This window comes from Paroedura picta, chromosome 11 (assembly GCF_049243985.1).
Source record: "Paroedura picta isolate Pp20150507F chromosome 11, Ppicta_v3.0, whole genome shotgun sequence".
NCBI classification, from domain to species: domain Eukaryota; kingdom Metazoa; phylum Chordata; class Lepidosauria; order Squamata; family Gekkonidae; genus Paroedura; species Paroedura picta.
In genome coordinates, this window is record NC_135379.1 from 66,418,301 (window position 1) to 66,445,990 (window position 27,690).

The 27,690-nt window shown below is 50.8% G+C and overlaps 1 protein-coding gene across 7 annotated transcripts in view; it reads left to right on the top strand.

The window, feature by feature from the left end:
• Positions 1–27,690, top strand: part of GRB10 (growth factor receptor bound protein 10) — a 171,138-nt gene that overhangs the window by 100,391 nt on the left and 43,057 nt on the right. For 5 of the 7 annotated variants that reach the window (XM_077304161.1, XM_077304159.1, XM_077304162.1 and 2 more), the window contains one exon: positions 18,021–18,258. In XM_077304161.1, coding sequence (XP_077160276.1) covers positions 18,021–18,258 — 238 coding nt within the window. Of the gene's footprint in view, positions 1–18,020; positions 18,259–22,802; positions 23,380–27,690 lie in introns of those variants that run through there. The other 2 variants (XM_077304163.1, XM_077304164.1) reach the window with 2 other exon arrangements.

Consider the following 27,690-nt stretch of genomic DNA (forward strand, 5'->3'; position numbering starts at 1 on the left):
TGTTCCAAAATGTTTTATGTAAACCGCCCAGAGCCGTAGCGAAGGGCGGTATAAAAATCTAAATAAATAAAAAATATTTGCTTATGTATTGGTTTATACATAAGCATGCCTGATAACAGAGGGTGGATGGGCCGGTGGGTGGGGGCTTCTGAATCCCAGCTGGATTCAAGTCCAATAGCAAGCAAGCCTCAAAGGTTGAGCTACAGCAGACAAAATTTATATCAAAATAATTATATTCATTATATAGTGTACTCAGTAATTTAGTTTAAAAAATAAGGCCTAAATATAAACCTGCATAAAAAGAAGGAAGAAGAACAAGAAGAATTGGTTCTTATATGCTGCTTTTCTCTACCCAAAGGAGGCTCAAAGTCGCTCCTCGGGCAGAACAGTTTTATCAGTGCCAAGCGAGCCCAAGGCCACCCAGCTGGCTGCATGTGGGGGGAGTGGGGGAGTGCAGAATCGAACCCGACATGCAAGATTAGAAGTCCGCACTAATTCAGAATTAAACTGTAACCACTCTGCGGGAGTGGTATAAATAAAGCGCTAAGGAGCCTTTGGGGTGGGCCCTGTTCGTGATGGGGAAGGGCGCCCATTGGCCCCTACCCCCCGGACTGCGCGCGGCTGGTGATTGGCCTCTTGGCCCCGGCCTGACGAGTTGGGCGCCTCCCGCCCCGCCACCCCACGTCCGCCGCCTTCCCCCCACGCCACCATTAGCAGGCTGCCCGCTGCAAGGACAAGCAGGTGCCCGGCAGGGCTGGCCTAGTGGAGGCGGCGGGGAGGAGACTTCACCCCGGCAAGGGGACCGTCCCGCCACGTTGCGGACCCATCCATCTCTACCCTGCAGTCTACCCCTGCCGCCACCCTCGCAACTCGACCCCCCACCCGCCCAGCGGAACCTTTGCCCCCCTCCTTCCCCCCCCCGCTCCTTCCCCTTTCAATGCACCTCCCTCCCTCCCTCCCTCCCTCCCATAGAATCATAGAGTTGGAAGGGGCCCTACAGGCCATCTAGTCCAACCCCCTGCTCAATGCAGGATCAGCCCTAAGGATCCTAAAGCATCCAAGAAAAGTGTGTATCCAACCTTTGCTTGAAGACTGCCAGTGAGGGGGAGCTCACCACCTCCTTAGGCAGCCTATTCCACTGCTGAACTACTCTGACTGTGAATTTTTTTTCCTGATATCTAGCCTATATCGTTGTACTTGTAGTTTAAACCCATTACTGCGTGTCCTCTCCTGTGCAGCCAATGGAAACAGCATCCGGCCCTCCTCCAAGTGACAACTTAAAGAGGGCTATCATGTGCTCTCTCAACCTCCTTTTCTCCAGGCTGAACATTCCCAAGTCCCTCAACCTATCTTCATAGGGCTTGGTCCCTTGGCCCAAGATCATCTTCGTCGCTCTCCTCTGTACCCTTTCAATTTTATCTACGTCCTTCTTGAAGTGAGGCCTCCAGAACTGCACACAGTACTCCAGGTGTGGTCTGACCAGTGCCGTATACAATGAGACTATGACATCTTGTGATTTCCTGAACATTTTTCTTTTCTTTCTTAGTTCCTCTTGAAGTTCTCTGTTCATCCAAATTGGCTTCTTAGAGCTCCTGCAGTGTTTTCGTCTTTCTGGGATAGTCATTGATTGAGCATGCAATAGCTCTTGTTTGAGTAGCGCCCACCCTTCACATGCTCCCTTCCCTTCCAGCATTCTGGTCCATGGTATGACACTCATCATGTCTCTGAGTTTATTAAAGTTTGCCCTACGAAAATCCAACATCCGTGTCTGGCTACAAGCTTCCTTGGCTCCCCATCTCAAAAGGAATTCTATGAGGACATGGTCACTTCCCCCTCGGGTCCCCACCTCCTTCACCTCATCCACCAACTCTTGCCTGTTGGTCAGTATTGTCCAGTATGGCTGAACCTCTTGTGGGTTCATCTACCATTTGATAAATGAAATTGTCAGCCAGGCAGGTCTGTCAGCCTATTTTACATTTGTTTTTTTCCCACAGGTCAAGGGGCTTAGGCACATCTAGAGATGGCAGTAGCCAAGGGATAGTGTCTGGGTGGCAGGTTGACAAGAACAGACAGGTTGTTGAGAGGCATTTAGCTGCACTGGATAGAATCATAGAATCATAGAGTTGGAAGGGGCCATACAGGCCATCTAGTCCAAACCCCTGCTTAACGCAGGATCAGCCCTAAGCATGCTAAAGTATCCAAGAAAAATGTGTATCCAACCTTTGCTTGAAGACTGCCAATGCTGGCAGGGGCTCCTGGGAATTGTAGTCCATGGACATCTGGAGGGCCGCAGTTTGACTACCCCTGGTCTAAGATGTCAGTATGAGGGGCTATTATCAGGAGACGGTGTGCACCTCACAAGGGATGGAAAAGGTATTTTGGGGAGAACCCTTGCACACCTGGTGAAGAGGGCTTAAACAAAACACAAAAGGGAAACAAGATGTAAATTCAGAACTTGGTGTGATGGCTAGAACTGAAGATGAGAAGATCTCAGATCTACAGGGAATGTCACCTAAGCAGGGAACTACTAGCTTACAAGGAAGTTCAAAAACCAAAGCCATGAGGCACACAAAGGATGGACTACGATGTCTCTACACCAATGCACTGAGTATGGGAAACAAGCAGGAGGAACTAGTAGTCGTAATAGAGGAAGGGGGCCATGACCTAACAGGAATCACAGAAACTTGGTGGGATAATACTCACAATTGGAATACTAAAATTGAGGGGTACAATCTATTCAGAAGGGACAGACAAGAAAAGAAGGGGGGAGGTGTAGCCATATATGTTTAGAATCTTTATACTTGTGAAGAAATACAGGTACCCGAGCATGAAAGTTGAGTGTATTTGGGTAAATATAAAAGGAGTAGGAAATGAGAGTGGTATTATTATGGGGGTCTGCCATAGACCACCAAGCCAGTCAGAGGACTTGAATGAGATGCTGCTAGACCAAATTACACAATTTTCAAAAAAGGGGGAAACAGTGGTCATGGGTGACTTCAATTACCCAGATATCTGTTGAAGGACCAACTCTGCTAAAAATGCAAACTCCGTTAAATTCTTAACTTGTCTTGCCGACGGCTTCATTCCCCACAAAGTAGAGAGGGGAACTGGGGGCTCTGCTATTTTAGACTTGATTCTCACCAATAGGGAAGAATTAGTAGATGAGGTGGAAGTAGTGGGCACACTTGGTAGCAGTGACCATGTGCTTTTGGAATTTTCAATCGTGGGAAAGAGAAAACCTTTACGTAGTTGTATGTATAGACTGGACGTCAGGAAAGCAAATTTTAACAGAAAGGTATGTTTGGTAGTGTCCCATGGTCAGAATGACTTAAAGAGATGGGAGTCCAAGAGAGCTGGGAGTTTCTTAAAAGTGAAATACTGAAGAAAATGAAGTTCAATAGGGACAAATGAAAAGTTCTGCATTTAGGTAGGAAAAACCAAATATACCAATATGGGATGGGGAGGATGGAGCAGTGTTGTTCTCTCTTGCCCCAGAGGGATGGACCAGAACCAATGGGATGAAATTAATTCCAAAGAAATTCCATCTAAACATCCTAACCCTGCCCGCAGCGCCACGGGCGCCGTGGACTATATAAAGCCGTAAGGGCTTAGGGGGAGGAGTTAGGGCGGGCTCTGCCTGGGATGAGGAAGGGTGCCGATTGGCCCCTTCCTCCCAACAGAACATCGGCGGGGCCAATTGGCAGGCGCGAAGCCTGCGATTCCCACCCTGCCGACCAGGGAGCCCCCGCCAGCCGAGAGGCGCGAAGCACCGACGCGTCAGGCTGCCATGTCCTGCGTGCCGGCAGCCTGCAGGCTCGCCAGCACCGAGACCATAATCTAGCGCCCGCTGTATTGTGACTAGTCAAGAAATAATTCCTGACAGCGAGAGCAGTTTCTCAGTGGAACAGGCCTCCTCGGGAGGTGGTGGGTTCTCCATCTTTGGACATTTTTAAACAGAGAGGCTGATTCTGTGAAGGCTTAAGGTGTTGGCAGGTTACAGTGGATGAGCGAGAGGGTTGTGAGTGTCCTGCAGAGTGCAGGGAGTTGGACTAGATGACCCATGAGGTTCCTTCCAACTCTATCATTCTATGATTCTATGATCTGGACATATAATTGGGGTCACTGTGGGTGGACAGGTAATTGTGAATTTCCTGCATTCTGAAGAGGGTTGGACTAGATGACCCCGTAGGTCCGATTCTGCGACAGGTTAAGACTAATGAGTTGGAATCACTGGCATACATCTGTAAACTGCAGCAGAATCCAGTTAGAGCTACAAAACATTGAGGTCCTAAGTTTTCAGTGGCCTTTCAAACCCTATCCCTGTATTACAGTGAATGTACCATATCCTTGTGAGATTCGATATGGGCCTCTCTTGGTGAGAAACAGCCCACACAAGTTCACTTCAAATATGCCACATGGGCATACGTTGGCTTTTAAGTCTTATGATCAGAGAGGTACATGTTTATTGTTCCTGGTACTAAAGAAATACGCAGGCCCAGCTTGGTGCAATACGCTGCCAGCAGAAGCTTGGACCCTGAACAAGCCAAGCAGCACGATTCCACCAGGCATAAGGCTGAGCCGGGGGGCAAGTAAGTAAAACCAACTGCCCCCCCCTCCAGGCTTCACCACAGACATCGGCAAGAGAGATAGGAATAGAAACAGGGCCCAAGAAGGGAATATAAGCGGAGCGCTTGGTATATTGTTCTACGCTCTTTGTTGTTTTGACTGTTTTTATCAGGATTTTGTATCATGATTGCTGTATACTGTTCTGAGCCTGAGTGGAGAGGGCAGTCTATAAATAAAATTAATTAATAATAACAACTCAGTACGCATATAAAGATAATTCATGTCTGCATGATTTATTAATGTATTCATTGTAACTTGTAAACATGACTTCAAGTCTGTTGAATTTCTTGAATAATTGTGTTCAGATTTCTCTTTGCTTGGAAGAAAGGAAATCAGAATTTCTAAGCAACTGATATAATTATGGGACTTTATAGTTGACAATTTTTATATTCTAATTTTGTGTGGATTTAGAAAAATTTCTTAATTTTCGAATGCTATTTGAAGAGAAAGTAGTTTATTAACAGATACATAAAAAATTAGGATATGTTTCAGTTCAGTGCTAGTTCTCTTGGGCTGAATAACATGAATTGTGTTCGGAAACAACACCCTTTTAATAGTGTGTTTTTTAAAAAAGGGTATATCTAATTACAAGCAATTCTGCAAAGTTAACCAGGGAGAAGTCATTGAATTTATCTCATATTGCAGACATGTAGCATCTATTCAGGCTCTTTTTTTTTTTAAGCAGACAGCTGCAAGAGGGTTTTCTGTTTGAAGGGGGGGGATAAAACTTCTTGGCTTCGGAGAGGTGACTGGTGATGACAATGTTACCTGAGCATAACTTGGTGTATTGCTAATAACTTTCCGGGATCTGAGGTTCACAAGCAGGTACATCAAGCCAAACAAACAAACAAACAACCATAAAAACGAAGAAGAAGAAGAGTTGGTTCTTATATAGAATCATAGAATCATAGAGATGGAAGGGGCCATACAGGCCATCTAGTCCAACCCCCTGCTCAACGCAGGATCAGCCCTAAGCATCCTAAAGCAGTGGTCCCCAACCTTTCTGAGGCTGGGGACCGGCAGAGCAGCGGGCCGCGCCCACGCATCGCGCATGCGCGCATGCATCTTGCGCGGTCGAAATCGCGCATGAGCGGCACTTCCGCACATGCGTGCATGCGCAAAAGTGCTGCGCACGCGTGATTTTGGCCACGCATGGCGCATTCACGCATGCGCGATGCGCGGGCGCGGCCCTGATTCCCTCTCCCCGCCCTCCCGCAGTAAGAAGCTTCCCGGGCCACAAGCTTGCGGCCTGGGAATTTTTTTACTGCGGGGGGGTGGGGAGAGTGAGCCGCGGCCCGGCGCCATGGCCTTCACAGCCTGGCACCAGGCCGCAGCCCGCAGGTTGGGGACCACTGTCCAAAAGCATCCAAGAAAAGTGTGTATCCAACCTTTGCTTGAAGACTTCCAGTGAGGGGGAGCTCACCACCTCCTTAGGCAGCCTATTCCACTGCTGAACTACTCTGACTGTGAAAAACTTTTTCCTGATATCTAGCCTATATCGTTGTACTTGTAGTTCAAACCCATTACTGCGCGTCCTCTCCTCTGCAGCCAGCAGAAACAGCATCCTGCCCTCCTCCAAGTGACAACCTTTCAAATACTTAAAGAGGGCTATCATGTCCCCTCTCAACCTCCTTTTCTCCAGGCTGAACATTCCCAAGTCCCTCAACCTATCTTCATAGGGCTTGGTCCCTTGGCCCCAGATCATCCTCGTCGGTCTCCTCTGTAGCCTTTCAATTTTATCTGTATGTCCCCTTCCAACTCTATGATTCTATTATTCTATTATATTTGCCTGCCTCCAATCGTCTGGCACCTCACCAGTTCTCCAAGAAGAGTAAAAAATAATGAGGTTCAGAGATGACATCTGCAAGTTCTTTGAATACCTTTGGATGCAGTTCATTTGGCCCAGAAGACTTTGTTTCATTTAAAGAATCTAGGTGTTTGTGGATTGCTCCAACAGTGATCCTAGGCCACCATTCCTGTCCCCCGTGTTGTGTTGCGTTTTTGCCACATTGATCACTATTTCCCTCACAAGAGAAGACCGAGGAGAAATAGGAGTTAAGCAGTTCAGCCCTCTCTTCATCATCATCATCTATTATAATTTCACTTTCTTGTCCTCGCAGTGGTCCTGTGGTGTCCGTATTCTTTTCCTTGCTTGAAATATAACTAAAGAAGCCTTCTTTATTATGTTTAGCACTTCTTGCTAGCCTAAGCTCATATTGAGCTTTAGCTTTTCTAACACTCCTCCTACAATTATTGGTTATTTGTTTATACTCATCCTTGGTAATAAGGCCTTCCTTCCATTTCCTATATGACTCTTTTGTATTCCTCAAATAAAAAAAATCATTAATGAAGATACAGCCATTTGAGTAGTGGGGAACAAAGATCTTTGCCTGAAAAGTGAACCTGTGATTGGCTGAAATGGGCACCAGCACAAGAGGAAGCCCTCTAGGGATGTGCTTTCTCTTCTCGTTTGCTGGCAGTGGACTCAAGAAGCCTGACTGGGTGCATTGACAGTGCCCTGGAGACAGTTCCTCAGGGACCTTTGCCACGTCTCCAAGGTTCCTCCTCTCCGGGTAGGATGATCCGAGAAGCACTCCCTGAAAGTAGTCCCACTGCCTTAAACAAACTAGTGGTTGACGTCTGCATGTGTTCCTTAAAACAAACACACCTTTCATTTCAAAACCCTCTTTGTTTGAAGGCAGGGGCCATTGACTTTCTGAAATTGCTGTGGGAACCCGGCAGCCAAAGAGCTCTGCCATCTTGGTGGCAGCCAGCCAGCCAGGAACTGCATCAGGGAGGGAGGTTCCTACTTAGCTGCTTGTTCTTTGAGCTCAAATTGAGCATGAACCAAACAGGGTTTTTTTGTTTTTTTTGTTTTTTGCAGCGGTTTCATTAGTTACCAGGAACGAGCTGCTGGACCAGGCCTCTGCGCGCATTTCGGCTTTTAAAAAGTATTTTCCTCTTTTCACATGACAATAACATTGATAGCTTCCCAACAAACCAAAAACCTTTTAAAGCAGTGGTCCCCAACTCCCGGGCTGTGGCGCCAGGCCTCGGCTCCCTCTTCCCACCCCCCCCCAGCAGCAAGAAGCTCACCAGGCCGTGAGCAAATCGGCTGCCGAAGCGGCCAATCAGCTTGCAGCCCGGCAAGCTTCTTGCTTCAGGAGCGGGGGGGGGGGGGGGAGAAGCTTGCCGGGCCCCTTCGGTGGCCGATTTGCTGGCAGCCTGGAGGGGCGGGGAGAGGGAGCAGCGGCCGCTGGCATGCTGGTGGCGCAAATGCGCACGCGCAGACTGCCGCGCATGTATGTTTGCGTCTGGCGGCACCACAAATGCGCACACGTGCCAGTTCTAAGCATGTGTAGTGCTGCCGCACGTGCGCGTTTGCGCCATCGCTGGACGCAAATGCGCATGCGAGTTTGCGCTGGGGCTGCGGCCGGGAGGTCGGTAACTCCGGGGGGTGGTGGCCCGCGAGGCCTGGGGGACACTAAATAGGCTCCGCGGAACGCTGCCGCATCCGCTACCCGGCAACGGATGGGGAGCCAGGAACATTCCCCAGGCTCCGCAGCCTGCTCTACAGGACCTGGCCAGCGCCGCGATTCCGGGGGAGGGGCCACAGGGGGCAGGGAATACGCCCGTTGCGCCCACGGCAGGACAGCGAGCTGCGGGCCACTGCTCACCCACTTAATGCCCCGAGGATGAGACCGCGCCAGGGGAACCAGCTGCCAAAGAGCCCACAGTCCGTTGCTCCCCCATGGAGGGCACCCCTGTAAGGAGCGGTTCCATCCCCCAGAGGGGGCGCCCCGCTGGGGACCATGATGATGCTTCGAGGGCCGAGAACGGGCCCGCCGCGATGAGCGGCTGCATGGCTGCGAACAGAGGGTCCTCCAGGGAAGCGCGAAGCTGCCTATTGCCCCACCAGCAGGCCGCGGTAAGGGACGGATGCGTTGCCTTGCCGAGAGGAGGCCGGGGGGGGGGGGTCCTTCCCCAGTATGCTGCCCTATCTGGCCGCACCCAGTGGCAGCTGGGCAGATGGTACCTGGGCTGCAGAGCCTAGCCAGAGTCCACACTAGAGCAAAGTCAAAAGTGCAGTCCGAGTCGATAGGTATTAAGGCAAGCAGAATTAGGGACTACAAAGAGTAGTTGAGGGAAAGCCAAGGTCAGAGTCCAGAGAAACAGATAAGCCAGTCCAATTACCAAGTTCGTAGTCCAAAGCCGTTTGCCAGAGTTCAGGGAAGCCGATAGTAGTCACAGGAGTTCGCAGGGACAAGGAATCCAAACCGGATGGGAGGGTCTCTGCATGGATTGTACCCACACTGACACGCTGCTGCAGCCCTGCCTAAAAGCAGCTCAGCTAATGAGCTGAGTGATTCTAGCTGGCCCATCACTCACTTTCCTCCAAAGCTGCATCAGCTGTGTCAAGTCTGCCCTGGCATTGCCTTGTACTCCTTTGTTGTTCCATGGCAAGTGAACTTCCCTTCTTCCTTAAACGCCCACTAACGCCTCATAGAATCGTAGAGTTGGCAGGGGCCATACAGGCCATCTAATCCAACCCCCTGCTCAACGCAGGATCAGCCCCAAGCATCCTCCGGACTGTCGTCTGACTCTGGCTGTGCTGGGGCTGGGCCCAGAGCCAGCTCCTTCTTCTCACTCCCTGCTTGCTCTGCAGTGTGTGTGAAGGAATCTGCATCTGATGCCGGCTGCCCAGAGGATGGATGTGGAACAGGCTCAAATTGCTGTGCCAACTCGGAGACGGGAGGTGGCAGCAGGGGCATGACACCCGGGACCATGGAGTGCCCCCACCGCCATCGTGCCGCCAGAACCACCAGCACCGCCGTCGGGGGGGGATGGCTTTAAGCCCCCCCTTCAAAGTCCTAGTGTTTGAAACCTAGTGTTCTTATGTTTCAAGTTTTCCAAGAACTCTCGTTCCCTGTGTCTTCATGATTCCTATACAGTTTCTATCTGCCCACAACTGCCTTGGAAGGACATCTCTCATTACGTGAGTTTCAATTTTGCGCTTTTTCACATCAAGGGCCTGTGTTTCTTTAATGTCATATTCACCATCACAGGTTAAGTTGCTAATCCTCCTAATGCTTCATTTGATGATTGGATTGTTCTGTCAGTGAGAGCGACCCGTTTTTTCTCTTGCACCAGAACTGTGCTAGACTTCCATGGACAGGAAATGCAAGGAACCAACAATTTCTAGAAGCTCTTTCTAGAAGCTCTGTTTGCTGGTAATTGTATACCTTAACCTCCAGATTTTAATCAAGCTTTTTTTTAAGGAGATGGGGTGTTTTCGTTTGCTAAGACATTTCCCTCGGGTTCGGCACTTTAGGTGCTTCCGCTGCCAAAGCGGCCGTTCCAGCCCAAAGCAGACAGCGCTGAGGCGCGGGTGGGGGGAGGGGTGGCACCGGCGCCACCCCTCCCCCCGCGCCGTGGCCCTGGCTACTGTGGGCAGGACCGGCCGCTTTGTCGGCCGAGGCGCTCAGCCCTACATCTCTCCCTTTGAGGAGGACGTCACTGGCATCCTGACTGGAAGAAGAAGGCCTGGCTGCAGAATGCAGAGCAGGGCACCCCTAAACAAAAGTATTGTCTTTTTATTAGAGTGCAGATACTCACTGTTGAGATGTGAAAATAAATGCAAATGATAGATCCTTCAAAGAGTTCTTTATGCAGCAGTAACTCCAGATTGGCTTGAATACTGTTGACTATAGACCTAAATATAGTACAGGTCCTGTGGGAATCTAATGTTGCCATGAGAACCTTTACCTCGACATAGTCTGCTTTCACTTGCTGTGTACAAAATCCCCTCCACATCTCCACTTTGAGCAATGTGTCAACAAGATGGAGAAATACCATAGTCTTGGGCTCCGATTCATCTTTTTGTTTATTTCCCTTCCCCTTTGTCTGGACAGCATTATGGGAAACTCTTTTCTGACTCTGCATTAATTAGAGCCAGCTGACTAAAAAGAGACAATTTGTAACGCAGGATATTGGAACTGGGTACTGTTCAGAAGTCTGGAGGAAAATAACTTTTGTTAACTCTACCTTCCTTTTGTCTGTGGTATGGTCAAACCATTAACCGTTAACTCCTTGGGTGAAATGCCTTTAAAAAAACCCTGTGGACTTTCCAACACGCACACCCAGGACAAGAATGAATGGTGCCCAAGGCCCCGATCCTCAGCAGTTCTGCAGAGTGTTTGAGTGGAGGGCTCGGCAACTATGTGCACCTCCACCATTCAGGGAGGGCCTGAACTGTGAAATGGCCCTTTTCAACTTTTTTGACCATGGCGGTACTGCTGAAATATTTTTCAGGTTTCGAGTTACCAGGAAGGGATGTCAGCTGGCCATGCTTCCCTGTCAGCCCCTCTGCTTGCAAGTGAGAGGAGCTTCAGGCAGCAGAGGGTTAAATGATCATATCACCCAATACATGTTTAACTGATGTAAAAAATATATTAAAATTAATTAACTCCCTTCCCTTCCTACTCCTTCCAGGCCCATCTTTGGGATGGTAGGTGAATTTCCTCCAGGCCAGGCTGGATTCTGTTAGACTTTTTATTGATTAGGGAGGGGGGGATCACTGGGACTTGAAATTGGGGTCACTATGGGTGGGCAGGTAATTGTGAGTGTCTGCATTATGCAGGGGGGTGGACAAGATGACCCTTCCAACTATGATTCTATGGTTCTGTGATTGGCTGTTTTGGGAGGGGGCAGGTAATCCTGCCCAAATAAAGGTGGGCTTAAAAAAAATTAAAATAGCCTTTTCTTTCGTCCTCGCGCAGAGCTGGAAATGGCAGGCACTGGGCTGGAGAGCTCTCCTGAGCTCTCATTTTGAAAACCATAGAATCATAGAATCATAGAGTTGGAAGAGGCCATCTAGTCCAAGTAAACAGGCCATCTAGTCCAACCCCCTGCTCAACGCAGGAACGCAGGAAAACCCTCGCACTGTGGTACCATTGAGGAGCCTTTGTGGTGCTGTAGTTGGGGAACACTGTTGTAGAGATTTTAAAAGAGGTGAGAAGGGTAATTCTGAACCTCAGAGAGGTATAGAGTGGCAGGTACTCTGTGTAAGGGGGAAGGGGGCGTCACAGTGACAAGCAGCCCAACTCCTGGTCTCCCATCCTAGCATGTCTGGGGTTCTCTCTTAACACTAGAGCTCTCAGATGGCGGCTAAGCAGTGGAGTCATGAATCCAGGATTCTTTGGTTTGCATATATTATTGGACATCCATTTGCTGGGTTGCTATCAGCAGATACCTCCATCGGGCTCTCCTAGAATCATAGAATCATAGAGTCGAAAGGGGCCATACAGGCCATCTAGTCCAATCCCCTGCTCAACGCAGGATCAGCCCAAAGCATCCTAGAGCATCCAAGAAAAGTGTGTATCCAACCTTTGCTTGAAGACTTCCAGTGAGGGGGAGCTCACCACCTCCTTAGGCAGCCTATTCCACTGCTGAACTACTCTGACTGTGAAAATTATTTTCCTGATATCTAGCCTATATCGTTGTACTTGAAGTTTAAACCCATTACTGCGTGTCCTCTCCTCTGCAGCCAGCAGAAACAGCATCCTGCCCTCCTCCAAATGACAACCTTTCAAATACTTAAAGAGGGCTATCATGTCCCCTCTCAACCTCCTTTTCTCCAGGCTGAACATTCCCAAGTCCCTCAACCTATCTTCATAGGGCTTGGTCCCTTGGCTCCAGATCATCTTTGTCGCTCTCCTCTGTACCCTTTCAATTTTATCAACGTCCTTCTTGAAGTGAGGCCTCCAGAACTGCACACAGTACTCCAGATGTGGTCTGACCAGTGCTGTATACAATGGGACTATGACATCTTGTGATTTTGATGTGATACCCCTGTTGATACAGCCCAAAATGGCATTCGCCTTTTTTACCTCTGCATCACACTGCCTGCTCATGTTTAGCTTACAACCCACAACTACCCCAAGGTCTCGTTCACACACAGTGTTACCTAGAAGCATATCCCCCATCCAGTAGGTATGCTTTTCATTTTTCTGACCCAGATGCAGAACTTTACACTTATCTTTATTAAATTGCCATTTTGTTCTCATTTGCCCATTTTTCCATTGTGTTCAGATCTCGTTGAACTCTGTCTCTATCTTCCGGAGTATTTGCCAGTCCTCCCAATTTGGTGTCATCTGCAAACTTGATGAGTAGTCCCTCCACCCCCTCATCTAGATCATTAATAAATATGTTAAAAAGTACCGGACCGAGCACCGAGCCCTGAGGTACCCCGCTACTCACCTCCCTCCAGTCTGATGAAACACCATTGACAACAACTCTTTGAGTGCGGTTCTCTAACCAATTCCCTATCCACCTGACTATCTGAAAATCCAGATTGCAGTCCTTCAATTTATCCATCAGAACATCATGGGGAACCTTATCAAAAGCTTTACTAAAATCCAAGTAAACGACATCAACCGAATTTCCACGATCCAGCAAGCCTGTTACTTGGTCAGAAAAGGAAACCAGGTTGGTCTGACAGGACCTGTTGGAGACAAATCCATGCTGACTTCCTTGGATCACCAAATTGTCCTCCAGATGTTTGCAGATCGCTCCCTTTAATATCTGCTCCATTATCTTCCCCATAACAGAGGTCAGACTCACTGGTCTGTAGTTTCCCGGGTCATCCTTCCTCCCTTTTTTGAAGATCGGAATAATGTTTGCTCTCTTCCAGTCCTCCGGGACATCTCCAGTCCTTAAAGAGGTCCCGAAGATGATGGACAAGGGTTGTGCAAGTTCTCTGGAAAGTTCTTTGAGTACTCTCGGGTGCATTTCATCCGGCCCAGGGGATTTGAACTCATCCAGTGCAGCTAAATGCCTCTCAACAACCTCTCTGTCCATGTCAACCTGCCACCCAGACACTATCCTTTGGCTACTGCCATCTCTGGATGTGCCTAAACCCTTTGATCTGTGGGGAAAAAACAGATGTAAAATAGGCGCTGAGCCTTTCTGCTTTCCGTTAGAGTTTGTCCATCCGCACCCAACAGTGGGCCTATTGCCTCCTTTACTTTACGTTTGCTCCTCACGTAACTGAAAAATCCTTTCTTGTTCCAGTGGGCTTCCCTGGACAATCTTAGCTCACTCTCAGCTTTGGCCTTTCTGATGATTGATCTACAGTGCCTAGTAACCTGTAGGTACTCTTCTTTAGAGCTCTGTCCTTCCCTCCATTTCCGGAACATTTCCCTTTTCTTTCTTAGTTCCTCTTGAAGTTCTCTGTTCATCCAAATAGGCTTCTTAGAGCTCCTGCAGTGTTTTCGTATTTCTGGGATAGTCCTCACACAATATGTCAGTGTTGTTGATTGTTGATGCATCTACTTGTCCGTGAAACAGTTTGACTCCTCCCAGATTTCATTGGCAGAAAGAATGTCTTGCTGTCGAGTCACAACCAATTCATGGTGGCCCCATCCATGAGATGAGCAGAGGCGGTCTGCCTTTGTCTACCTCTGCATCAACCTTTCTCAACTTTTTTTTACTGTTGAGAACCCCTGGAAACATTCCTCAAGCTTTGAGAAACCCCAGCAGTGGCACCATCGTGCAGAATATGGTTGAGAAGCATAGCTGTGGACACGCCCACCCTCTCCTTCCCATCCCCTCCAGGTCTATCATTGGCCGTTTTGAGAGGGGTTTCACCCAATAAATGTTTAACAAATTTTAAATGTTTATTAAAATCAACTAACTCCCCTCCACTTGGGAAACCAGTCCAGGGCTGTCAATAAACCCCAGGGTTTCACGAAACCCTGGATGAGAAAGTCTGCTCTGCATGGTAACCTCAGTCTCCCAGGGTCAGAGCTGCTTAACTTCTGCGATCCGACGTTATTCAGGCTGCTCTTGAGAAAGTGGTAGGCTCAAAAAGGGTTCCTTTTTAAATACCAATAAAGCACTGCACACAGTTCCTGTAAGATCTTTGGCCTCTTTTCTCCCCGGTCTAGCAGTTGTCTGGTGGGGCTGATGCTGGCTTCACAAGCCTGTTTTCATGGGTTACCGAGCGTATGGGACACCTGAAAAATGCTGGGTACCCTTCAGAGCAGGGATGGAATGGGGGACTGGAGGGCTGGAATTGGCTCCCAGGGAAATGCATTCTGGCTCAGAGGGGACAGGCCAAGTTTTAATGAAGTTGGGGTAGAAAGATGAGTGAGTCGGCATGGAGTAGCGGAGGGGGTCAGAGCACTGAACTAGGATTGGTGACATCCCCCCTGGGCTACCGAAGCTCCTTGGTGACCTCGGGATAGAAACGCGCTCTCCATCTAACCTGCCTCCCTGGGTTGTTGTGAGGCTAAACCGCAAGTAAGGAGAATAGTGTAAATCACTTTGGGTTCCCAGTGGGGAGAAATGGGGGGGGGATCACCAAAGCCAATAAGCAAACTATCAAAGTGTGTTCCTGATCTCCCCTGTGAAGGGGCATCTCTGGACATGGAATTGGGGTCCCTGTGGGTGGGCAAGGAGTTGTGATTTTCCTGCATTCTGCTGGGGGTTGGACTAGATGGCCCTGGAGATCCCTTCCATCACCATGTTTCTACGAGGGCTGCCAGCGACCCTGGAGGTTTCCTTTACTATTGGGAAGCCAAAGCTGGGTTGCCTCCCAGGAAGTGTTTGTCCTGCTATCCTTGCACCTTTGCCCCCAAACTATCTGGACAGGTTGTGTGCCGTGCACCCCTGAAGCATCGCTAGGAGCATCACAATAGTTTCAAGTGGGTAGCCGTGTTGGTCTGTCTGCAGCAGGACAACACAATCAGAGTCCAGGGGCACCTTTGCCCCCAAACTATCTGGACAGGTTGTGTGCCGTGCACCCCTGAAGCATCGCTAGGAGCATCACAATAGTTTCAAGTGGGTAGCCGTGTTGGTCTGTCTGCAGCAGGACAACACAATCAGAGTCCAGGGGCACCATTAAGACCAACAAAGATTTATTCCAGACTATGTATGAGGAAGATGCTTGCCCTCAAAAGCTCACACCTAGAATAAATCTTTATTGGTCTTAAAGGTGCCCCCGGACTCTGATTGTGTTGTGCTGTAGCAGCATTACAGGTCCTGGTGGGGGGGGGGGGCGTGTTCCGGCCTCCAGGTTAACATCTGGAGATTAGCCGCCCTGCTCTCAGAGGCGCTGGTGGGCATGGAAGCACGAGGGGGAGCCCTGGGATTCCCCCTTCGCGCCCCCTCCCCGCTACTTTTGGAGAGCGCTGTTTCATCTCCCGTCAGGAAGGAGCCATTTCCTGAATGCGTGGGGCTTGAGTCACGGGCAGCTTCAGTTTTAACTCCTCCCTCGCCACTGTGCCGTGTGCCTCTGGCTGTGTGTGTGTGTGTGTGTGTGTGTGTGTGTGTGTGTGTGTGTACACACGTACACAGGCAGGAGGGGGGGAGTGGCAGCCAGCCATGAGGTTGATGCAATCGCTGTGCCTCATGTGGGAGCCAAGCTCCCAGCCCCTACTTGTTCAGCACACACATCTACACACAGTCGCTCTTTGGCTGAGAACTCGGCACCCTTCAGAACGTGGCCTGGGGAGGGGAGCAGCTCCAGGGGCAGGGGGATGAGGAGCCTTTGGGGGGAGAGGGAGGCGGTGGCTGCCCTCCTGCCCCCCCGCCCGCCCCCCCCCCAGCAGCCGGCTTCCAAGAAGTCCAAGGGCTGAAGGGGGAGCGAGGGACGGCCTGGCCGGAGAGTGGGCCTGCCTGGAGCTGGGGGAGGTCTCCTCTGGCCACTTTCCAGGCCGTCTCTGGGCCGGTTGCCGTTTGCGTGCAGGAAACGTTAAAGTGGGCGGCCATCAAGCACCTTCTTCTTTTTCTTTGGAAAAGAAAAAAATTCCTTCCTGGGGGGCATAATTTGGAAGTCTGGGAGTTTGTGTGGGAAATGATTACATCAGTTGAGAGAAGGGCCAGGATTGGTCTGCACAGTATGGTTTGATTCACTACCTAAAAGATTGCGTGTAACCCTTTGAGCGAAGCAGCTCGGGAAGAAGAGGTGCCTGCCTGCCTGTCTGCCTGCCTCCCCCCCCCCCCCCGAACAATAGCGCAGGGGACTGGCCGAGGGACAGTTGGGTTTGCAAAAGCACCTGGAAAGGTGTGTGCTGAGGGGGGAGCCAGTTTGCTGCTTGGAGTTGCAAAGGATTGCAGGAGGCAGAGAACAAACACGGTTTGGAGAGAGAATCTCTCTCTCTCTCTCTCTCAAAATGCCTTCTCGTTCCTCCGACTGCTGCCTTTTACATGCTGCAGAGGTAAGATTTCTCCCCTCCCCACCCCCATTCCCTTCATCGTTCCCCCCCCCCCCCAGAAACATGGTAATGTTGGGAAGTAGAATGAGCCTTTGGAAATGGGGGCTCAGTCTGAGGCTGGGCAGTTCATCGCCCAGGGGGGCATCTGTGCCCGGTGAGCCCGGTTTCAGAGGAGGGAGGCCGAGCCCCATTTGATTGGGGGGCCCTGGGGGACACACTCCTTTAGTTCAGACTTGGAGCACACACTCTTTGGGGGAGGGGGAGAATTTCGGAGATGTTGGGTTAACCCCCCCCCCCCCCCCAGCAACTATGGTCTCCTAAAAGTTAAACAGTCGAAAGTTACTGGCAAACAGACTTCGCTCTTTTCCACTCCCCCCCCCCCCTCAGATTTTTAGCTCTGTGACCAAGCTGTAAAACAATTTAGAAGAATGTCTAAAACAGGAGATTGCAGGATTAGTCCCCCCCCCCGCCCCCCCAGTGTTTCTCATGCACAAATGGAAGGCATCTTTCCTTTTGAAACTACGTTTTGGGGTATTTTTGCCTGGGTGCATTTTGTTGGGTAGAAGTCCAGTATTCCTGCAGGAGTGGGAAAAAAACATAATCTCTGCAGAGCAAGCTGTGAACTTAATAGGGGCCCAGAATGCATCTTCCTCAGGAGCCTGTGCTTTGCTGAGGAATCAAAGCAGCTTTCTAGGCCCTATAACTGCAAAGAGACAGGGAGAGATCTGTGGGGAAGGCCTGCTGAAACCACAGAAGCCAGCGAGATGGTTGAATCCAGGGGTGGGGGTGGGGTGGGGTTCCAGGAGCTCCAGCGTGCCTGTTCCACCCTTCCTGTGATTTTGCAAAACCAGAATGAGTTATGTAAATCCAGAAATCCTTCAAACTGACTCAATTTGCATGGCTTAATTGACTTTTTGATGCGAGATTTGGAAAGCCTTTCTGCGTAGTGCACACAGATCGCGAACCATGTCCAGTTTCCTCTCTTGTTTTTCCATTGTTTCTTTTCTTTTCCTTCCTTCCTTCCTTCCTTCCTTCCTTCCTTCCTTCCTTCCTTCCTTCCTTCCTTCCTTCCTTCCTTCCTTCCTTCCTTCCTTCCTTTTCTTTTTCTGGGACTACCAGGCTGCTGTTTAGTAAACATGTGCCTCCCCCCCCCCCCCTTTTCTTTTTGTATTTCAGGATGTAAAAGTCTTTAGTGAAGATGGGACATGCAAAGTGGTCGAGATCCTAGCCGATATGACAGCCAGGGACCTCTGCCAGCTGCTGGTTTACAAAAGTCATTGTGTGGATGACAACAGCTGGACTCTAGTGGAGCATCACCCGCTTCTAGGATTAGGTAGGGACTCCTCCGGGACGGAATCCCCTTTTAAAACAGGAGCTTTCAATATGTCGTCAACGGGCCCACTCCTTCCAAATGGTAAATGTAGATGCGTGTGATGAAATTAACTGAAATCATTTCCATGTGGTAATTCTGGTGCTGTGCATTGGCTGGTCTTAAGCAGGCTGTCTTGGATTGGGCGTCTGCGGAACAGCGGCCATGGACTGGGACTGAGATTGGCACTGAAGCCAGTGTGGGGGGGTGGCTGAGAGCGGCAGCCTCTAATCTGGAGAGCCGGGTTTGATTTTCCCGCTCCTCCACATGCAGCCAGCTGGGTGACCTTGGGCTAGTCGCAGTCTTATTAGAGCTGTTTTCATAGAGCAGTTCTGTCAGAGCTCTCTCAGTCCTACCTCCCTCACAGGATGTCTATTGTGGGGAGAGGAAGAGAAGGCCATTGTAAGCCGCTACATGACTCCTTTGGGTAGTGAAAAGCAGGGTATACAAACCAACCCTTCTGCATCTATCCTGGCAATCCCAGGTAAATCATCTTTTCATTGCAACATGAAATAAATAAATGCTGCTGATTTCATTTTGGTGACAAAATCAAGGTTTTGGGGCGGGGGGTGGGGTGTTCACGCAACAGAGATTTCCAAATTCCAGGCACCTGCTAAAGTGCATGCAAATTCTATTTGCCTTAACATCAAATGAACAATTTTGCACTAACTAAGTTGGACTCCTAGCAGAGAGCTGGGTTTCCTAGTCGCCCCCTGAGATCTGGATGGTGGGGGGGGGCAGGGGCAGAGAGAGGCGCTTCCTTCGGCCTGGCATCCAGGAAGAGAGAGCTGTCGTGGCCCTTCTTGGCACATCGTGGGAAGCTCTTGCACAAACCTTGGAGGCACCTTCCTCTTCCACCTGCTTGGGAATTAAGGTGCCATGGTTACAGTTGGCAAGAGGGAGAACTGCAGGAAATTAGCTGGCACATGAGCTTGGCTTAAATGCGCATCCGAAAGATTTGGATGCTGCTTCACATGCGTGCCTTCCGGTCTGGTCTTTCAAAATGTCTTACTGGTCTATTGCACTGTCCAACTTAGGCCTCTTATTCCCGAAAGTGTTTTGTAGACTGCAGAATAAGACCTGTTTGTATCGAAACACTCATCTGCAAATTTGATTTGAATGGCTGTGACTTAAAATAAAAACTCCGGAATAAAAACTGAGATTAGGCAAAGTGGGGGAAGAAAAGGAGCAGGTGGGTTGTTAGCCAGTGCCCTGGAAAGCTGTCTTAGAAACCAGGGACCTTCTAAGCCTTGGGTTTTTACAGGAGAGTGGGCAATTTTTTCACAGGTCGTGCTTTCTTCAATGAATAGGAGGATTCAGCAAAGATGCTTATAGCAAATTCATGCCAGTTGAAGATTTTCGGAGTAGGTTTGACTTTCTAGAAATCAATCACAGAATCAATGCAAGGCCGTAATTTTTATACAGGCCCGAAGGCTGTGTCCAGACATCCTGACACATGGTTAGGCATGAACCTAGGACTGGGGTCCCCAGCACAGTGCCTGCAGGGTCTGCCAACCGCATTCCTGGCATCTACTGAGTGCTTTTAGGAAGTGGGGCTAGGTGGGGCTTTGGATTGGCTGTGCATTATGTTAGCACAGGGCTTCTGGTCACAGCGTCAAAGAGTTAGGCTTAATTATATATATAGCCTCTCTCCCTGGCATTTAGTGGTTGCCTCCGCGTCTGTGGTGTCCACTTGGCAGCTGCACCCTTCCACAGGCTCAAAAATGCTGGGTACCTTTGACCCAGAATATTGGCAAACTCATTTGCACACTCCAGCTCCTGCATTGACCCCTTTTCTTTCTTTCTTTCTTTTCTTTCTTTCTTTCTTTCTTTCTTTCTTTCTTTCTTTCTTTCTTTCTTTCTTTCTTCTTTCTTTCTTTCTTTCTTTCTTTCTTTCTTTCTTTCTTTCTTATGCTTAGGGCTGATCCTGCGTTGAGCAGGGGGTTGGACTAGATGGCCTGTATGGCCCCTTCCAACTCTATGATCCTATGATTCTATGAATACAGGCTCTTGTGTTCTTTGGAGTTAGCATGTCCCCTGCCCAAGCCAGGATCCTAAACCTGGATTAAACCAAGTTGCAGGTTATAAACCAGGGTCCCTTCCTCAGGGAGGAGACAGGCATGCAAGGCACCCATGACTTCGACACACAGCTGAGTTAGCACAGTGTTGGTTTTATGTGATATTTGCCTGTAGGATTATATTATTATTTTTATTTTGCATATTCACTGGAATGCGAGATGCATCCCCCCCGCTGGGTTCAGTGCCAGAATGAGGGGCTCCTCTTACATAAAGGAAATACTACTTTTCACAGAGAGGGATTAAAATGTGGACTTCTCCGCCAGAGAAGTCCGCCAGAGGGTGACGTGATGGCCACAGCAATAAACCACTTTAAAAGAGAATTAGATAGATTCATGGCAGCTAGCCACATTCAGCTAGACACACTCATCCTCAAAAGCCAAGAGCCAAGAGGCAACATCGGGGGAAGGCCTTGGCCTCTATGCCCTGTGGTTGCCCATCCAGAGGAACCTGTTTAGCTACTGTGTGAGACAGGATGCTGGGCAAGATAGACTATTGATCTGATCCAACAGGGCTCTTCTTAAGTACTTACTTGCATACAGTTGGGTCCAACAGGTGTCTTGGTGTGCATTTTTTTTTGGTACTTAAAGCATTCTAAAGAGGTAGTTGTAAATTCAGAATTGTCTTCCTTTCAAGTAAATATAGGCATAATAGTTTTACGTCCCGACCCCACCCAACTTAGGGCCTGAGGCAGCAAATACTCAGACATTAAAGCAAGCTTTCAAATATCCACATGCAATTATAAAACAATTAAAAACTGGCAAATGAAGCACATAAACAGAAAGTTGGTCCAGAAAAATCACACAAAACTGAAAAGTCTCTCCCTCCTGGCAGAAGATGGTGGGGGAAGGGGGACAGACTAACCTCCCTGGAGTAGGAATTCTGGGGTGAGAGGGGTCTCTCTCTCAGGCTGCCTCAGGTGTCTGGGGGACTGAAAGCAAGGCCCCCAAAGATTACAGTAAATCTCAGGTAACCTCAGGGGAGTAGGTAGGGTTGGGTGCTTCAGCCTCCGAAGCGACTGTTCACACTTGAAGCAGCCAGCGCTGCGATATGGGGTGAGGGGCGACGCCCACACTGCCCCTCCCCCCCCCACGCCGCAGCGCTGTATGCTTCGGGCGAGAACGGCTGCTTCGGCGGCCAAAGCAGCCAGCCCTAGGAGTAGGCAGTTCTCAAAATATGCTGGGACCTGGCTGGCCCAGCCTGTCCTGCATTTGACAGATCTTGGGAGCTAAGCAGGGTCCGCCTTCGTTAGTACTTGGATGGGAGACCCCCAAAGAAGGCCAGGTACGCTCTGCAGAAGCAGGCAATGACAGACAACCTATGAACATCTTCTGCCATGAAAACAAGTTGGCATTGCCAGAAGGCAGATGCCCTCACCTGAATGGCCCAGTGTCAGGATCAGTCCCCTGCTCTCTGCCATGTTTGAACCAACCGAGCCAGAGAGACTCCATCTTTGTGTGTGTGTAACCTCTATTGCTTTTCCTATGTAACCATTATGCTTATGACTCTGTAGCATTCCTTTTGATCCTCTGTCCTCCCTTTGATCCCCCTAGCTTTTCACACTGCATGTTCTCCCTGCTGTGATACTTTGTTACCAGTGACCCTGTAAACATCTTATCTGCAACTCGAGGCGCCGAGCTGACCAAGGACGCGCCAACAGAGACACTTTGGCAGGAAGCCCAGGATGCCAGACCAAGAGGCAGCCACCCTGATGGAGGTCCTGGATCTCCGCAACCATGTGGGTAGGCTGGGAGAGTGGCTGACAACAGTTACGGGTGAATTGGGTGAAGAATCGCAGCGAGCAGCCCGCTTCTTCTTGGCCTAACTGCGCCGGCCGGCGCTGATTCCCAAGGAAGGAGCCACCCTCACCCTCCCACCGCCGGGACCCAGGGAAGGAGAAGGCGCGGTGCTGGCAGGCGTGGAGGTGCCCTCCTGTCCTGATGGGCAGCTGCCGCGAGGACTGCCACCACCCGGGGATGGAGCAGGACCCCGAGAGTCGCGAGGACCACTGGCGCCGGGGGCTGGAGCAGCTCCCCGGGAGCCGAGAGGGCCCGTCAGACTGGCTACTGCCATGCAACTAGCTGGAGCAGCGGGGGCTGGACAACCAGACGATCAGGCCACCAGGCCTCAGCTGCCGCCGCAGCTCAGGGGAGCCGAGGTTCACTGCCTGTACAGGTTCTAAACCTTTTTTGCTGGGGATCCCGACATGTTCCCCAGGTTTCTGGTCCACCTCCAGGCCTACATGATGGAGGTGGGATTCATGTTCCAGGACGATGCAGAGCGCATTCGCTTCATCGGCGATTGCATGGATGGAGAGGCCGCAAAGTGGTTCGTTGACCTCTTTCGCTACGCTCTGGTGGAGGTCCGCAACTATGATCGATTCATGCGCTACATGAGGAAACAGTTTGAGGACCCGTTCGAGGTCGAGACAGCGGAGGTCGGCCTGCGGATCCTGAAACAAGGTGCCATGACCATAAGCCAGTACACCCGGGAGTTCCAGTAATTGGCGGCGGATGTTCTGCGCTGGGGGGCGGACCAGCGTGTTCGCACCTACCGCGATGGGTTGCAGGGACCTAGTGCAGAAATGTCTGCACCTGGACGACCCCGAGACCGTGATGGACTGGGTACGCCTGGACAGAGAGGTGGAAAGGCGCCTGCGTGTGGCAGCCGAGTTGGGGGGCGAGAAACCTAAGATCCCCTCCAAGACCTCTACTCCAAAGAAGGCGGCGGCCCCAAAGACACCCAGGGTGGACGCGGCCAAGCGCAGTCGGTGTTGGGAGAAGGGTCTTTGCCTGGGATGTGGCGGACAAGTGCACTTCCTCATTCAGTGCCCCTCCAAGAAACTGTCGCCCACCTCTGGAGAGAAGCCACCTAAGCTGTGGCCGCGGCCGCCAAGCTACCCGCGGTGGCCTCCAAGCGAAAGGCGCCCTCCAAGAAGATTGCCCGTACGTTGCTCGCCCCCCTCGGCGAACCAGCAGCGTTTGAGCCCCCTCCGACAGCGGGGCGGAGGAGGACAGTGCCTCGGGGGAGCTGTCGGGAAACGAGGAAGACCTGCTGTGAGGGAGCCCGGCCAGCAGGTCCTTTGCAGAGGCAAGTGTTTTGTGAGTGCCCCCCCAGTCTTTCTTCCAGTGTCTTTAACTGTGCCCAAAATGGGGAAGAAAGTGGGGGTCCAAAGTATCGTGGATTCGGGATGTACTAAGACTTTGATAAATCCCCTGTTGGCTAAGACGTTGGGGGTGGGGAAAGTGCCTCTTGCCAAGCTGCTCCGCTTTACCCAGATGGATGGGAAGAGCATCCCAAGGGGGGAAGCGGTGAGCAAGATACTCCCGCTGGAGATGTATGTGGCTGAGCACTGGGAGAAAATCAAACCTGTGGTAGCGCCCAGCTCGGCATTCCTGTGCGTGCTGGGATTAGACTGTCTGGGTAAGCACGACTTCAGTGTAAAATGGAGCACGGGGACCGTGAGGTTCCTGGACCCGGGGTGTGGGGAGCACTGCTGCCCGGCAAAACAGGGGACCCCAAAGCTGCCGAAGGCTGAGACTGCTGCCCTGGCTACAGCGGGTCTTGAGGGTCTACCCAAAGAGTATTGGGACTTTTAAGATGTGTTTGCTGAAAAGGAGTGCGATCAGCTACCCCCCCACCGCAAGACAGATTGCGCGATCGAGCTGAAACCAGGGGAGCCCCTCCCGCGGGCCAAGCTGTACTCCATGAGCCTGAGGGAAATGCAAGAGTTGCATGCATTTCTTGACAAAAATCTGGCTCAGGGATTCATTTGCCCGGCCACCTCCCCGATGGCTGCTCCAGTCTTGTTCGTAAAAAAGAAAGATAGGACCCTGCAGTTGTGCACAGATTACAGGGGGTTGAATGCTGTTTCTACGTGCAACGCCTACCCCATCCCCTTGATCAAAGACCTGCTGAGTCACCTGGGACAGGCCCGCATTTTTAGGAAGTTGGATTTGCGGGAGGCGTACTACCGGGTCCAGATAAAGGCAGGGCATGAGTATTTGACTGCTTTTAATACCCCGTTGGGGCAGTTTGAGTACACCGCCATGCCGTTCGGCCTCGCCCGCGCTCCGGGTGTGTTCATGAATGTAATTAACGAGGTGATGCATGACGTTGTACAAAGGAGCCCTGGTTTTATTGGATGATATTTTGCTATATTCTGAGGACCCTGCAGTGCACGTATCTTTGGTGCGTGAGGTTTTGCGCCGCTTGAGGGCCCACCACCTCTACGCCAAAATTTCTAAGTGTGAATTCCACTGGGACGCGGTGGACTTCCTGGGCTATCGTGTCTCTTGTGTGGGGATTGAGATGGACCCGGGGAAGGTCCGGGACCTTTTGGCTTGGGAACCCCCACGCACACGAAAACACTTGCAAAGTTTCTTGGGGTTCGCCAACTTTTATTGCTCGTTCATCCCCAATTTCGCCAAGGTGGCCCTCCCCTTAACTGACTTGCTAAAGACCAAGGGAGGTGAGAAACAGGCAGGCAAGCCGAGCGTACCTTTGGAGCTGACTGGCCAGTGCCAGGTAGCGTTTGACCGTCTCAAAGCCCTTTTTATGACCAAGCCGGTGCTGGCCCATGCGGACCCCTGCAAGCCCTTCACGGTGCAGGAAGACACATCTGACGTGGCAATAGGGGCAGTGAGCCTCCAGGAGGGGCAGGAGGGGAAGCTACACCCACTGGCGTACATTTCCAAAAAGTTTTCGGGTCTCGAAAAGAACTGGGCAATTTGGGAAAAGGAGGCAGCTGCCGTGAAACTAGCTCTGGCGACCTGGCAGCATTGGTTGGAGGGGGCGGCCCACCCATTCATTGTCTGGATGGACCATAAAAACCTGCAAGCCCTGAAACAGCCCCAGTCTCTGTCGGCGAAGCAGATGGGCTGGGCGGCGTTTTTCTCTCGTTTCAACTTCACCCTAAAGCATCTGCCAGGCAAAATGAACTTTTTGATTGATGCGCTCTCGCGCCTCTCCCAGTATGACTGCAAGTGTGACCGATTGGTCGATACGGTGTTTACTCCCTCCCAATTAGGCTTGACTGTGATGATGTGGAGTAAGTCTAAGGGGGGGAGGGCCCTTCCCAGGGGGTTGGGTCCAAAAGGATGTGATGCTGGACCCTGAATTTACCCGCCTTCGGCCCACCCTTCTGGAAAAGGAGGGTTTGTTTTTTAAGGAGGACCGGCTGTTTGTCCCCTCAGCAGCGCAAAAGCACATTTTGAAATTGTGCCATGATTCCAAGGCGGCGGGGTACCTTGGCTTTGTGAAAACCTTGCATTTGGTGCGCCGACATTATTGGTGGCCCATACTAAGAAAGGATATGAAACTATGTACAAGGCTGCCCGGTGTGCCTCACCTCCAAGCCCATGGGGGGTAAACGCAAGGGGTTGTTGCAACCATTGCCTACACCCTCGGCCCCCTAGAAGGAGATTACAATGGACTATCACAGATTTGCAGCTCAGTCACGGAAAGACTGTCATCTGGGTGGTGGTGGATGCTTTTTCCAAACAGGCTCACTTCATCCCGTGCCCGGGATTGCCATCTATGCCTAAATTGGCCTCCCTGTTCATAGAACACACGTACCGCCTGCACGGATCCTGGGGAGGGTCCTGACGGATAGGGGCTCCCAGTTCGTTGCCAGGTTCTGGCGGGAGCTCCTGAGACTGTTCGGGGTGGAGCAAGCCCTCACCTCCGGGTTTCACCCAGAGACTAATGGCCAGACTGAGTGGGTGAATCAGATTCTGGAACAGTACCTGCGGTGCTTTATAAACTACCAGCAGTCAGATTGGGTCTCCCTCCTACCCCTTGTGGGGTTTGCTTACAACAACGGGGTTCACTCGTCCACAGGGATGTCCCCTTTTAAGGTGGTCTACGGGGCTGATTTGACGGCAGTGCCCACTTGGGAGATCGCCTCATGAGACGCCCCTGATATTCAGAAATGGGCTGGTGGGATTTCGCGGGCTTGGAGGTGAAGTGCTTGGAGGAGGCTAAACAAGATTCAGGCGGACAAAAAAAGGACGGAGGCGCCGGCCTGGGTGGTTGGGGACCTGGCCTATTTGTCTACAAAAGACCTGCGGTGCCAGCAGCCTTCAAGAAAATTGGGGCCAAAATTTGTGGGGCCGTTTGCTGTGAAGAGGCTGATTAATCCTGTGACTGGTGAACTGTCTTTGCCTAAGACTTATATACATGTGCACCCTGTTTTTCATTCCAGCTTGCTGAAGCGCGCCCCACCTCCGTACTGGCACCCAGCAACTGCTGCCCCTATCCCTGTCTACATTGATAAAGTCATGCACTATAAAGTAAACAAGATCTTGGACTCCCGCTGGCATAAAGGGAAACTACAGTACCTGGTGGACTGGAAAGAGTTTCCCATGGGGGGCAGGGAGTGGGTGGAGGCGGGTGATGTTCGGGCTCCAAAATTGTTGAAGGAATTTCACTGAGAGTTCCCTCACTACCCACGGCCCATTGATGGTGGTTAAGGGGAGGGCGAAGGGGCTCTTGGACCGGCGGAATGTCAGGATCAGTCCCCTGCTCTCTGCCATGTTTGAACCAACCAAGCCAGAGAGACTCCATCTTTGTGTGTGTGTAACCTCTATTACTTTCCCCATGTAACCATTATGCTTATGACTCTGTAGCATTCCTTTTGATCCTCTGTCCTCCCTTTGATTCCCCTAGCTTTTATTTATTATTTATTTATTTATTAGATTTATATACCGCCCTCCCTGAAGGCTCAGGGCGGTTTACATTAAATTAATCAACAATACATGAAACAGTCTTCGTTAAAAACATACAGTAATTAATAACAGCATAACAATATAACAGTATAACAGTATAACAATATAATAAATAGTATAACGATGCAACATTGCAATACCACAACAGGTCTAGAGCGCTCTGGTGGAGTTCTGGGAGGAAGGGGGGAGCGGGGGCCCTTCATTTGCTGTTGGTTGTGCCTGGTCTCAACCAAATGCCTGGCAGAAGAGCTCCTTTTTGCAGGCTCTGCGGAACTGTTTAAGCTCCGTCAGGGCCCTGGTCCGTCAGGAGCTTGTTTCACCAGGTGGGGGCCAGGACAGAGAATGCTCTGGCCCTGGTCGAGACCAGGCGGACTTCTTTAGGGCCAGGGACCATTAGCCGGTTGGTGGCGGTGGAGCGCAGAGCTCTTTTGGGGGCATAGGCGGGGAGGCGGTCCCTCAGGTACACTGGGCCCTGACCGCGAATGGCCTTGAAGGTAATTACCAGAACCTTTAGTCTGATCCGGAATTCAACTGGCAACCCTGCAGTTGGTGGAGAATGGGCCAGATGTGGGACTTCCACGGTGTTGCTGTGAGGATCCTGGCCACTGAGTTTTGGACCAGCTGTAGTTTCCGGGTCAGGGCTAAGGGCAGGCCTGCGTAGAGCGAGTTACAG